The following is a 12,852-nucleotide window of genomic DNA, read 5'->3' as shown; positions in this document are numbered from 1 at the left end:
AGTTGAAAGCCAGCAACTGGTCAGTCTAAACATCTAGAAGGTTGCAACAAATGTTAAGGTCTTTACATCAGTCAGCAATGTTGTGAGGCTTCCTGAGGCTAGCATTCCATAATAGAGGCACCTAAATGCAAGGTGACCATGTCTTGTCACAGCTCCTCCCCACTGGGCCTCATACCTGCTTAAGGCTGATTAGTTTCCCTTGGTTGACTCACCAGTACAGCAAGCAAAAGCCAGAGTCAGTTCCCAGTCCAATCAACAAAAGTTGCCAAATCAGAGTCCAAAGTCAATACGCTGGGTCACAGTCCAAGGTCAGACTCCAGGTAAGCCAGTTAGTCAATGCAAGGTGCCAAATCAGAGTCCAGAAATGATATGCCAGGTCACAGTCTGCTCCTGTCCTCCAAACATTCACTCCTCCTACAACCCACACCACTAGTTCCTCCAGGTGTTGTTTATATGCTGGCAGGTTCACTTTAGCCTCTAGTGGCTGCAGCTGTGCAGCATACCTCCAGCCACCACCTGGGCTTTAACCCTGCATTTACTTAGAGCAAGGGGCACTGTGGACACCACACCCTATCTCCTCCATGATGTAATATCTTCCATGATGTCACTACAGACCAGATGTCCTCTTTTTCCAGGACATGTCCTCCTTTTTAGCTTCATGTCCTGGAAAATCTTTAATGCCCTTCTTTTCCCTGTGAGCAGGTAACACAGAGCCTTCTTGGAATTAATAAATTATGGCTGCAATCCTAACCACACTTTCCTGAGAGTAAGCCCCATTGAACACAATAGGACGTACTTCTGAGTAGACCTGTTTAGGCTTGTGCCATATATGGAATAAATTATATGTAATATAGTTTTAAATTTAATAATAAGTAATACAGTGTTTAAATTAACCACATGAGGTCAATGAGTGTTTTTAGCTTTTATTTTGTCATGTCCTACATTTTTGGATGTCCTACATTTTGGGGGTATCTTGTCCTCTTTTGCAGTTAGGACATCTAGTCACCCTGCCTAAATGGGAACTACCTCCATTGATAGCCAAGGTGTTCAAAGTGAGAGAGAAAGCTCTGTCCATGGTGCTGGAATTCCGATGGGGCGGTTGTTTCTTTTTGCACTCAGGTGTATAAGCAGTTTATGTAGCAGTCTCTTAGTGATTGGGTACCTATGTACACATTCACCCTTTAGGGCAGGGATTTCCAAACCCCGGCCCGGGGGCCAGATATGGCCCACGATGAGCTTCTATCCGGCCCGTGGCCAGCCTGAAAGTCTCTGGCCCACTTGGCCGAACATGACTGGAACTGTGCTCTGGTTGCATCTGCAGGGTGTTCTAAGGGCTAGAGAGTTTGAATGAATGAGCCCGTTCATTCATTTATTCACTCATCTAAGTTCCATCTTATTTATATAAATTTTATATTTAAATTTTTTTCTGGCCCCAACACCATGCCAGATATTTGATGAGGCCCTCTGGCCAAAAAGTTTGGAGACCCCTGCTTCAGGGTAACTTGGCTTCCACAAGGAGCCTCTTAAATCACCCATCAGTGCAGACTGGTGGGATCCAATGATGCGCATGAGCAAAGTATTTGCGCGCATACGTGGGCTTGCACTGTGCAATCTTTCCTGTAAAATACGTAATATATTTTTTGTTCTCATCTTGTACGCTGGAAGAAAAAACCTTGAAAGACACTTGAATTATTCCTGGCTTGTCAAATTCTGGAACTGGATACTCAGTGGATTTTCAGTGGATACTGATCCACTGAGAAGCTAGTAAGAATTCTTTATTCATGACACATTCGAATTATCCCTTCATGGGGCTTTATAGCACCTAAAGTTCTCTGCTTAGGAGATAAGGTGGTTTAACAGCTATGAAATTGATTTATATATTCATCGTAGACACATCAACTTCCCCATATCCTAATTTCTGCATCCTCTCCACAAGCAATGTTGGAATGTCAACACTCACTCCCTGTGCTCTGGAGGTTTAGTCCACTTTCCACTACAGATGAGCAGTGAGTCATCACATTTTAACCCATTTATGCCCAGCACACAGGCGTACACATTTGATCCCTGTTGCATATATGCATTGGGCAGAAATGGCTTTTAATAACTCCCTTTGCAGCACAGCCTAAGAGCATCATATCACCAGTTTATCAAGAACCATTGATTCATTCACTGTTTTTTGCCCCTTCCTCTTCCAGCCTCAGATCTGATATATCATCCTGCTGACAAACCCTGGCGGCAGTGCAGTCTCTGTGTGCCTAGACTGGATGCAACCTTGGGAGGTATGACTATACTGTTCTATGCTTTTGTTTGGGATGGTGGAAGTTAGACAGAAGTCCACCACTACTTCTGTGAAGGCAAATGGCTATAATGCAAGAGGAAGATCTTTTGATGAAACATGCTGGAGGCTGAAATCTTGCAAAGAAAATTTGACTAGAGGAACTTGAATCTAATCTAGCAAGGCATTTTTCAAGTTCCGTGTACTCCTTAAGCCCTACTGCAGAAGAATTAATGTTAAGAGAGCATGGATGTGCACTTTGCTTTGCAAATTTAAATTAAGACACTGATGGGCATCCTCAAGGACAGAAGATCACACATGACTGAAGTTAATCTGTAAGGTAATGGGTATATTTAAATGGACACTGATCAGCGCAAAATAAACACAGCAAGGTGAAGTGATCAGCCAAAGAAAAATAGCAGTGATTATTTTTTTTAATGTTGCCTGTGATTTCAAAAGCTTGACAGACAGATGTGACCAGAAACAGGGAGACCTCTGAATTTCCAGTTAAGCCATCCATCTAATCTAACTGTCCAGTCAACTGTTAAAATACTTTTTGGGCTGCAATCCTATCTACACTTTCCAGAGAGTAAGACCCACTGAGCGCAATGGCACTTACATCTGAGTAGACATGTATAGGACTGCATCATCAGTCAATTGCAGGTAGTCAATTAACTCCCTGCCTGTGAATGAATGAATTGATTAAATGGCAATAGATTGGAATTCAATTGGAAATTATGATTTCCTAAGTCCCTTTTGGTTCCTATTTTACTTGTTTTTCTCCATTTTAACAAAACAGAGTTAACTATTTAGGACCTTATCTTGAAGTCAGTTGAATGACTGACCTACTTTGTATCACTAATGCCTCTACCTATTATAGTTATTTCTGAATTTCTCTGTGACATTACGCTTGAGGCAGCTGATAGGTTAGGTTTCTGGATGTCATTTTCTTGAACTCCAGGTGATTTGGGGAGACAGATCATCAAGAACAGTTACTGTGAATGTCAGTTTTATATAACTAAATTGGGGGGAGGGGGGAGCAGTGTGCATGCTTACTTCTATATAACAGTTAAATTGCTAAATAAGGCAGTAGGGAGGCTGATTTCAGTGTTGTGGCTAGAGGGGGTTTGTGTGTGTTGTGTGTGTTTGTTTTAATTCCCACAGGATCATTTGGAGATGTAGAAAAAGAAAATGTGTTTTCTTTCCAGTGTCTGCTCCCATTCCATGGGTAAATCTTCTTCCAGCATCCATCAGTGAGGCCTAAGCGAACAATGGACAGAGAGAACCACACTATGGTGGCGGAATTCATTTTCCTGGGACTGGCCAAGGAGCCAGAGGTGAAGTTGCTCTTGTTTGCTGTGTTCTTGGCTGTGTATAGTGCAACTGTACTTGGCAACCTTTTCATAGTGGCCCTGGTGACACGTGAGCCTGTCCTCCATACTCCTATGTACTTCCTATTGGGGAATCTCTCCTTTCTGGATTTCTGCTACTCCACCATCACAGCTCCAAAGATGCTGATTGGTTTCCTGGCCAGGGTCAACACCATCACTTATGGCGTGTGCCTTTCTCAGATCTTCTTCTTCCACTTGATTGGGGGCATCAAGATCTTCCTTCTCACCATCATGGCCTATGACCGCTATGTCGCCATCTTCCACCCATTGCGCTATGTAGTCATCATGAGCAGGGCCGTGTGTGGTGGGCTGTTGTGGGCCTCCTGGATTGGGGGCTTCATCCACTCCATTGTGCAAGTGAGCATCATCATGAGGCTGCCCTTCTGTGGTCCCAATAAGCTAGATAATTTCTACTGTGATGTGCCCCAGGTGGTCAAACTGGCATGCACCAATACCTTTGTGGTGGAATTGCTCATGGTGTCCAACAGCGGCCTGGTGACCTTGATGTGCTTTGTTGTATTGCTTGTGTCATACTCCATCCTCCTGGCCAAACTTAGAGCAGGGTCTGGAGTAGGCCAGAGCAAGGCTCTCTGCACTTGCATCTCCCACATCACAGTGGTGACCCTGATTTTTGGACCTTGCATCTACATCTACATGCACCCCTTCCACAGCTTCCCCACAGACAAAGCTGTCTCTGTCCTCTACACTGTCATCACTCCCATTTTGAACCCTTTTATTTATACTCTGAGGAACAAAGATTTCCACACTGCCCTGGAAAAATTCAAGAGAAGAAAGGTGAAATTAACTCCTTGACACCAGTCAATGCAATATTCATTGCTCATTATGACTATGGGTTGTTCACAGTTTCACACAGATGATGTGCAAATCCAGTGGCAGGGAGCAAATGCCCCCAGTGCTGCTTCCACACAGTGCTCCAGACCTTGTGAGAAGCTTTGTAAAGCCTTCCAGTTTTCTGAAAGTATTGTTTAAGATCGTGCGGAAGTCTCAGAATGTTTTCCCAGTTGGTCTAAACGTTGCACGAGGCTCCATGGTGCTGGGTAAGCAGGGGGGCCACATGGTGCAGGGGCTGGTATCATGGACCTTTGCCCCATAGTAGGGCAGGTCCATTACTGTTTAAATTAAGATTTGCTGCTTTTAGAGGAATCAGTTCCGTTTCATTAGTGTCTGCCTTTCTTCTAGGAAGGTCAAGGCATTGCAGTATACATGGGCTTTCTTGGAGATTTCCCATCTAGTCACTAATCAGATCCAAAACAGCTTGCCTTCAGATCTCACCCAGAATCTGTGTGATTGGTGGATAAGCTTCTGTTCATTTTGCAGTAACTTCATTGCCATCATCAATACCACATCACTTTATGCAGTCTTGCCATATAGGAAAATTTCCCTTGGCTCTTGGAGGCCAAATTTGTACAAGGGGGGGGGGGGAATCTGAACCACTCCCCCCCCCCACAGTTGCCATTATTGGAACACAATAACATTGGAAAAAGGTTTTCTAACTCCATATTTAATTATTATTATAACGCTGTGATTGGATTCAAAGGAGGCCATTTGACCATATGTTGGTAGCAGCTGTTTTGTACCAGTGATGTAGAGTGGGTACAAAGCACTAAGTTTGGAAGGGCCTGGAATGGCTCCAAAGGGGAGTGGGAGGGGCCACTTGCATGCTGCGGTGGGGCTCCCTGCAAAACTTAGTGCTTTTCACTCCCTCTAGCTATGCCACTGTTCTCTATAATCTATCCTGGGTTATCGATGGGTTATCGGAAGACACAACAAGTGGAGCCTTTTTATCCACATTAGTTCCATTCCATGACTTGTCGCAATTAACAAAAAACATGTTGTGCTAAATTCCATAGAGTTAAGCAAATACACTGCAGCCTGACACTTGGGGCTGGAAGGAAACTAAGGATGCTGAGCTTTTAAGAGTCCAGTCCTATGTGTTTCTACTCAGAAGTAAGTCCCGTTCCAGTCAATGGGGCTTACTCCCAGGAAAGTGTGGATTGGATTGTAGCCTAAATCTCATGCTTTGCTTGCTGGGCTGTTTTGTTTTGTGTAGGCTGGAGCAGGAGAGCCTGCACCATCTCAGTGGGGGGGGGGGGGAATTCAGCAAACACTCCCTGGGTTTTTTAAAGCAATCCCCTCTATTGCTACTGCCCCTGCCCATGTGTGTGTGTGTGTGTGTGTGTGTGTGTGAGAGAGAGAGAGAGAGAGAGAGAGAGAGAGAGAGAGAGAGCTCCACCTTGCTGCTTGTGCTCTGGCTACAGAGGTTTTCTGCCCCCCTTCCCCTCTTTAGCCTCTTTGCTGGCTCAGGGGCTCCAAGAGTGTTACTCTTCCTTTGAAAGAGGAGCCTTTGCATGGCTCCAGGGCTATTTCCCTGCCTGTGCAAGGCGGAGCCTTTTTGCAGTGTTTTGGGCTGCCTGGAAATCGATTGAGAAGCCAGCACAGGGCAAAGGAGGCAAAAGTGTGTGTACTTTCAGTTCCCCCCACCCCATTTGCTTTGAGACAAATTCGCCAATAAAAAATCTGTGGATAAATAGGTTGCACCTGTATATGCCTATAGTGTATTATTCCTGCTAGGGGTTGTGTGTATTCTGTGATTTCATCATTATATGAACATAGAAATTGGGACAGGGTGTACCACTGAGCACACCAAAAATATCAGTTTTTTTAAACCCCGGAGCACTGAACCCTGCAAAAACAATTTTGTTTAGGGTGATTTTTTTGGAAGTTCATACAGCACAGTCCTATGCATGTCTTCTCAGAAGTAAATAAGTATTCAGTGGAGCTTACTCCCAGGAGAATATGCAAAAGATTGCAGCCTTACTCACTAAGCCTGCAACCATTGTTTTCAAAGGCTGCGGGTGCAACTAAATTGCAGGTGAAAACTAGTGAAATTGCTGAAGCCAGGGAGAGGGCTCTGCAGAACATCTGTAGGTGATAGGGAAAGGGCACCCATGCCCTGCCTTGGTCTCTAACCAGATAATCCCATCCAAATTCTGCACCTAGAAAAACAGAATTCTGTAACCTGAAGAAATTGTGCAAATACAGCACTCTGCCTATAAGTAACATGGTTTACAACATCCTATATTGTTGCTTCTGCTTCCCAAGGACAGGGGTCAAAAGCTGTACAAACCAATGAAACCTAACCTCACTGCCACTGGAAATCCTGTGAGCATCTGGGGTTTTACCAGATATTGGTGATCCAATTTGAAGTCTATCTTCACTGCCTTAAAAATGGGGGAGGCGGGAGAAGGAGCTTTCTTAAAGGCTTGGGCATCCTGAGCCTAAGCCGGGTCAGTGCTGGTAACCCAAGTGCTGCTTGGCAATTGCCACCCTGTGAGTGCCATAAGGCATTTTGCTGCCAGCAGGGATCATACTGAGCCAGTGGAAAGGCCAGCACCAGGCGGCCCAGGGCCTCTTCACCAGCAGGGTGCTGCAAAAAAGAACCCGGCAGTAGGTATCTCCATCAGGTGGCAAGGAGGATTCTCAGGGTGGGGAGAATGTGGGGAGGGGGCACACAGAATGTGGGGAGGGGTGGAGGAAAGATCGGGTCTGCAAGGGGGCAGAGGAGGTGGCAGAGCCAAGTTACTGACACAAACCTCCTGTTTTGCACCAAATATTTTTGGCTATTTTTCAGGGTTGGGAATGACTGCGGCAAATTTGCCACTAGTGTCCCATTGTGGTCCTAGGAACCCTGGTGAGTGGCAGCCACTAGCATTTTCCACCAGCAGTCCACAGAGCAAGGTTTTACTGACAGTGATTTTTTTTAAAAAATGCATGTAACATGCACATATAAGGGGGAAGAAATCATGTGCTGGGATTCTGTATTGAAACTAATGGCACAGCCATATATTTCAGGCATGAAAGTTAGTGACCTTGGGCCAGCTGCAGTCTCAGGTACCTCACAGGGTTGTTATGAGGACAAAAGGAGGGAAGGAAGCCTGTCCAGCACGCTGAGCTTCTTGGAGAAAGGACCGTAGAAAAATGGGGAAAATAAATTTTTACTTGAAATGGCTCGACAACCAAAAGAGGGGTGTTGAAATGCAACTCGCGACATTTGCACACCTGCTTTTTAAACTATAGAGGGGAGAACCCTATCACTATTATGCACACATGGAGAAACCCTAAAGATAGCCATTAGGGGCAGAAGAGAGGGTGTTTTGCCAGATTCCCGGTCCAAGTTTCACTTAGAGAATTTATGCCCACTCTAAGCTAATTAGCTCCCCTTCTTTCCCCAACAATGATCCTAGTTCTGCACTGCTGGCCCCCACCACCAGGGTAGCTCGCCTGTTCAACCTGCCACTGGCATAGCTAGAGGGGGGTGACGCACTAAGTTTTTCAGGGAGCCTTCCTGCAGCATGCAAGTGGCTCCTCCCCCTCCCCTTGGGAGCCGTTGGCCTCAGTTTCCCCCTACCCACATGGCTCCCAAGGGGAGGGGGAGGAGCCACTTGCACATTGCAGGGAAGCTCCCTGCAAAACTTAGTGTGCCACCCCCCCCAGCTACACCAGTGCAACCTGCAGAGGTCCTCCTTCTTCCTCTCTCCTGCCACTACAGCAGCATCTTGGTCCTCAGCAGGTCTTGGGTGTGGCAGCCACACACCTATCTCCAAAGTCCATCTGTCCTTTAGTCAGCTAGTCCATCAGCAGTTCCAGTAGTCCATCAGCCATTAGTTCCTCAGTCTATTAATCCTGTCTCCCTTTCTCAAGCTTTCTTCCTTCTACTACCCACACCCCTCTCCTTCCTGCAGGTGCTGTTCTTATCCCTGAGGGCCCTATTGCCTTTGAGTAGCTGCAGTTGTGCAGCACACTCACTGCAATCTCAGGCCCTGCTGTGAACCCCATGCTTGCCTGCCAGAGCAAGGGGTCCCTGTCGACACCACACCCTATCTCCTTGAGGGATCTTGCACAGTTCCATTACAGAGGACAGGAGAGAAGAATGACTTCTAAGGAGAAGCCAAGAGGGGGAAAAACATGAGAGCAGGTCGGACATAGCCAGATTTGTTGCCATCATTGGGTTTGTCTGGGGAACCCAAAGACAGAAAGGGAACACTTTGGGGTACAGGGAAGGAAGGAAGAAGGAAGAATTTGTGGGGAAGAAAGGGGCAGGGTGCAGCAGATCAGGCTTCAGCTGGCAATGGTTGCCTGAATTGAGGGCTATAGACAAGAGTGAGCCCAGGAACAGGTGATAGAACACTTCACCCACTCACAGAGGGGGAGTTAATCACTATTAGCCAGTGCCACAGAGGCCAAACCCTTTTAACCCATGTCACAGAGGCCTCCAAAGAAGATCCACCTTGAAGGACCCAATGGATCAGTCGGGGGGTGGTGGTTTTAGGAAAACTTTGCTTCTTTGGAGGCCCCCATTTTGGCCAGAAAAATGAGTTACAGGGCTCCTTACTGGAATTTGTTAGTTAAGTTATTAACTAACAAATACAAATATAATTGCATGACATCACCCACTCCGCTGCTGGCTTCGGAAATGCTGGAAGTATAATTGGAAGGCTGGAGGACGCGGTATTTGTAATTGGCAGGATAATGCTTATTTCTGTGCTCTGGTGAAAACCTGCCTGGGAACAATGACCTTGGGCCAGTCACTCTCACTCATCCTTGCCCTACCTCACAGGGTTGTTGTGAGGGCAAAAGGAGGGAAGGAATTGTGTGAGGGACTGTCTAAAAATGTGAAAAATAACTAAATAATAACCTAACTTCAAGCACCTTCCTAATGCTTTTCATGAAAACTGATAACTTCGTAGGCTAGAAGAATCAGCTGGCTACATTCTGGTGCCTGAAGGAGAAAGTCACAAGGATGCCCCCCTGAAATATGATAATAATAACCTAATGACTTAATTTCCTGCCCTTGAAGAATCCCACCACCCTCTGCTTGTTGAAGGGCAAAGCAAAGGAACACATTTCAATCCTCAAGTTTCTAATGCTAAGGCTCCCTCTTGTGGTCAAAGGTTGCTATGTGCTCTCTTCACCCATCATAAAGTCAAAAACATGGGGAAAGATCAGGCAGGAAATTCTGAGAAGAGCAGGCCAAAAGGCATGCTGTTGTAATGATTCTGGCTGCAGGCCCATTGCCGTTGCCATATCTTGCTGTGACTTCCAGTTGCCTGGGGATCTTCTCCTTCGGTGCCCCACTGGGAAACCCAAGCTGTCATTTTAATAATTTCCCTTGCAACCTACCTCTTGCCTGGTGGCTTCTCATGCTCTCTTGGGTCCTGGCAGATCCAGAACTTCCAAACCCATTAAGCCATTCCTTAAGCGCAATGTTGCATATAGGCAACAGGGACCAAATGTGTACACCTGCGGGCCAGACAGAAATGGGTTTTAAGATCCTTGCATTTTTTAGAGTAAATTATATGTCCTGGGGAAGGTGTTCTGCTAAGCAGAGCAAGCATTTAGGTGGCAGAAAGAGGCTGCTTTCCCTTCACAATCCATTGTAGCTGGTAGGTGCTAACTCAGGCTTTGCTATTTTAAGATAACGCAACTGGCTCCAGGGAGTATGCTTTCTGCAAACCATTTCAGAACTCCCTCCCTCTACTACTCTGTGGAAAATACACTGAGATGGTGTCTGTTTTTATTTTTAACTTTGAGTTTTGCATCTTTACTCCGACAGTGGAAGTTGGGCTTTAAAAACAAAGAAAAGCGTGACTATAGCGTGAGTATTCTGAGAGTAAAGTGTGATTAAATAACGGCTTCAGCAGGAATTTCCAAGCAGTTGCTGTGCAATTTATTTCACGGATCAACTGTAAATTTGGTTTGGATGTGCTGCCTTTCTCCCCCTGGTCATTTTCATCTTAAGCCAGCCCCAAAGTCTCATCTAGTCTCATCTAAGCCTCCTGAAAGCTTGCTGTCTTTTAATGTATGGGGGTTCTGTGCTTTTAACAGCCTCACAACAAGGAGAAACCTAACAGGTGCAGCTCTTCTCAGCATGGAGAGACTCAGGTGTATCTAGAAATGGGAACATTGAAGGACATTCATATTAGAAGAGCATACATTTGAGGCTCTCTCTCTCTCTCTCTCTCTCTCTCCCTCCCTCTCCTGTCCACCTTCCTACTTCTTCTACTGGTCCTCTCTCTTTTGAGCCTGTCACTAGATGGATGAGTATGGGCCCAATCCTCCCCAACTTTCCAGCACAGATGTAGCTGTGCCAACAGGGCGTGAGCTTCATTCTGCTGAGGAAGGACAGGTGCTTAGGCCTCTTCAAGGTAAGGGAATGTTTGCTCGCTTACCATGGGGCTGCATTCTGGCTGCATCAGCACTGGAAAGTTGGACAGGATTGCACCCTAAGTGGATAAGGGCGCAATCCTAACCCCTTATGTCAGTGCTTTCCAGCATTGACATAAGGGCAGTGCAGCTCTGAGGAAAGGAAACAAACCTTCCCTTACTCTGAGGAGGCCTCCATGAGTGACACCCAACTGCAGGATGCAGCACCTGTGCCATTGGCACCGCTATGCCAGTGCTGGAAAGCACTGACATAAGGGGTTAGGATTGTGCCCAAAGTAGATGAAAGTACACCATTCTTTCATGCCCATTTTCCCACTATTAATCTGATATTTATCTCCTCTTCTACCATTTCGTCCTTCTTTCCATCCAAACCCCTTTTCCCATCAAGGTCCACCCACTTAAACCTTACTCCAGGGATGGACAGTGGCACAGGCAGAGCCATACCGGTAGATTCACCACCCCCAAAGTCGGAGGGTGAGAGAAACAGTTCCGAAGTGACAGAGTTCATCCTGATGGGGCTGTCTCATGAACGGGGAGTTCAGCTTTTCCTCTTTGCCCTTTTCCTGATCTTCTACTTGATCGTTCTTCCAAGCAACGTGCTGATCATTATCACCATCCGGAGTGACCCACACCTGAACTCACCCATGTATTTCCTGTTGGCCAACCTGGCATTCTTGGACATCTGGTACTCCTCCATCACTGCCCCCAAGATGCTAATCGACTTCTTGTCTGAGCGCAAGATCATATCCTTTGGAGGCTGCATCGCTCAGCTCTTCTTCCTCCATTTTGTGGGCGCCTCCGAGATGTTCCTGCTCACCGTCATGGCCTACGACCGCTATGTTGCCATCTGCCGTCCCTTATACTACACCACTATGATGAGCCGGCGACTGTGTATCATACTGGTGCTCATCTCCTGGGCTGGTGGCTTTGTCCATTCCTTCATCCAAGTCGTGCTGATTGTCCGCCTCCCTTTCTGCGGCCCCAATGAACTGGACAACTACTTCTGCGACATCACCCAGGTGCTGAGGATCACCTGCGCAAATACTTTTGCTGAGGAGATGGTGATGATTTTCAGCAGTGGACTCATCTCTGTGGTCTGCTTCGTGGCCCTCTTGGTTTCCTATGCCTTCCTGCTCACCGTGCTGAAGAAGAACACCGGTGAGTCGGCCAGCAAGGCCCTTTCCACCTGCTATTCCCACATCGTTATCGTCATTTTCATGTTTGGCCCTGCGATCTACATCTATGCCCGACCCTTTGACGAGTATGCCCCTGACAAGGTGGTCTCTGTCTTCCATACCATCATCTTCCCACTCCTGAACCCCATCATTTATACCCTCAGAAACAAGGAGATCACAACTGCAATGAAGAAGGTGGTCCTCAGATACCGTCTCTGCAGGAAGTGAAGACAGCAGAAAGCAGATGTCCCAGGTTTTCCCTTATGGCTGAGCCATTTTGGGTTCATCCTCATAACCAAGGGTGAGCAAATGCAATCTATTTTAATAGGGAAACGTCACCAGGAGTTCCAGTGATTACTTGTACTTAATATTGATCTTCCTTTCCCCTACAAATACAGCTGCTCTCTTACACACATGCACGTATTATATACCGTATTTTTCACTCCATAAGATGCACTTTTCCCCCCCAAAAAAAGTGGGGGGAAAAGTGTGTGTGTCTTATGGAGCAAATACTGCAAAAAAAAAAAAAAAACTCCGCCCCCAGCCCTGCCCCCTGCCCGCTCTGCTCTGCGCGCCTTCCCAGGAAAGTGTGAGTGGGGTGGCAGTCTTGCTGAGCAAGCCCTCCTGTCTACTCAGAAGTAAGTCTCAGAGTCACTGGGTGGCAGTCTTGCTGAGCAAGCCCCTAGAGCAGGGGTGCTCATTATGTCGATTGAGAGCTACCAGTCGATCTCCAGGCAAAATGAGTCAATCACAGGCTTCTCTCCCA

At 46.5% G+C, this 12,852-nt stretch overlaps 2 protein-coding genes across 2 annotated transcripts; both read left to right on the top strand.

The window, feature by feature from the left end:
- The first annotated feature begins 3,546 nt into the window (after positions 1–3,546).
- LOC136651976 (olfactory receptor 4D5-like) lies at positions 3,547–4,479 on the top strand. The gene has a single exon (XM_066628764.1). The coding sequence runs from the start codon at positions 3,547–3,549 to the stop codon at positions 4,477–4,479; it is 933 nt and encodes a 310-aa protein (XP_066484861.1).
- A 6,848-nt stretch (positions 4,480–11,327) lies between these two features.
- On the top strand, positions 11,328–12,314 carry LOC136653838 (olfactory receptor 4M1-like). Its single transcript, XM_066630718.1, has one exon. It carries the CDS (start codon positions 11,328–11,330, stop codon positions 12,312–12,314), a length of 987 nt encoding a protein of 328 aa, XP_066486815.1.
- Positions 12,315–12,852: the final 538 nt, after the last annotated feature.

Source organism: Tiliqua scincoides, chromosome 5 (genome assembly GCF_035046505.1).
Source record: "Tiliqua scincoides isolate rTilSci1 chromosome 5, rTilSci1.hap2, whole genome shotgun sequence".
NCBI lineage: Eukaryota > Metazoa > Chordata > Lepidosauria > Squamata > Scincidae > Tiliqua > Tiliqua scincoides.
Note: the sequence above shows the minus strand (reverse complement) of the source record. Positions and strands in the feature narration are given on the sequence as shown.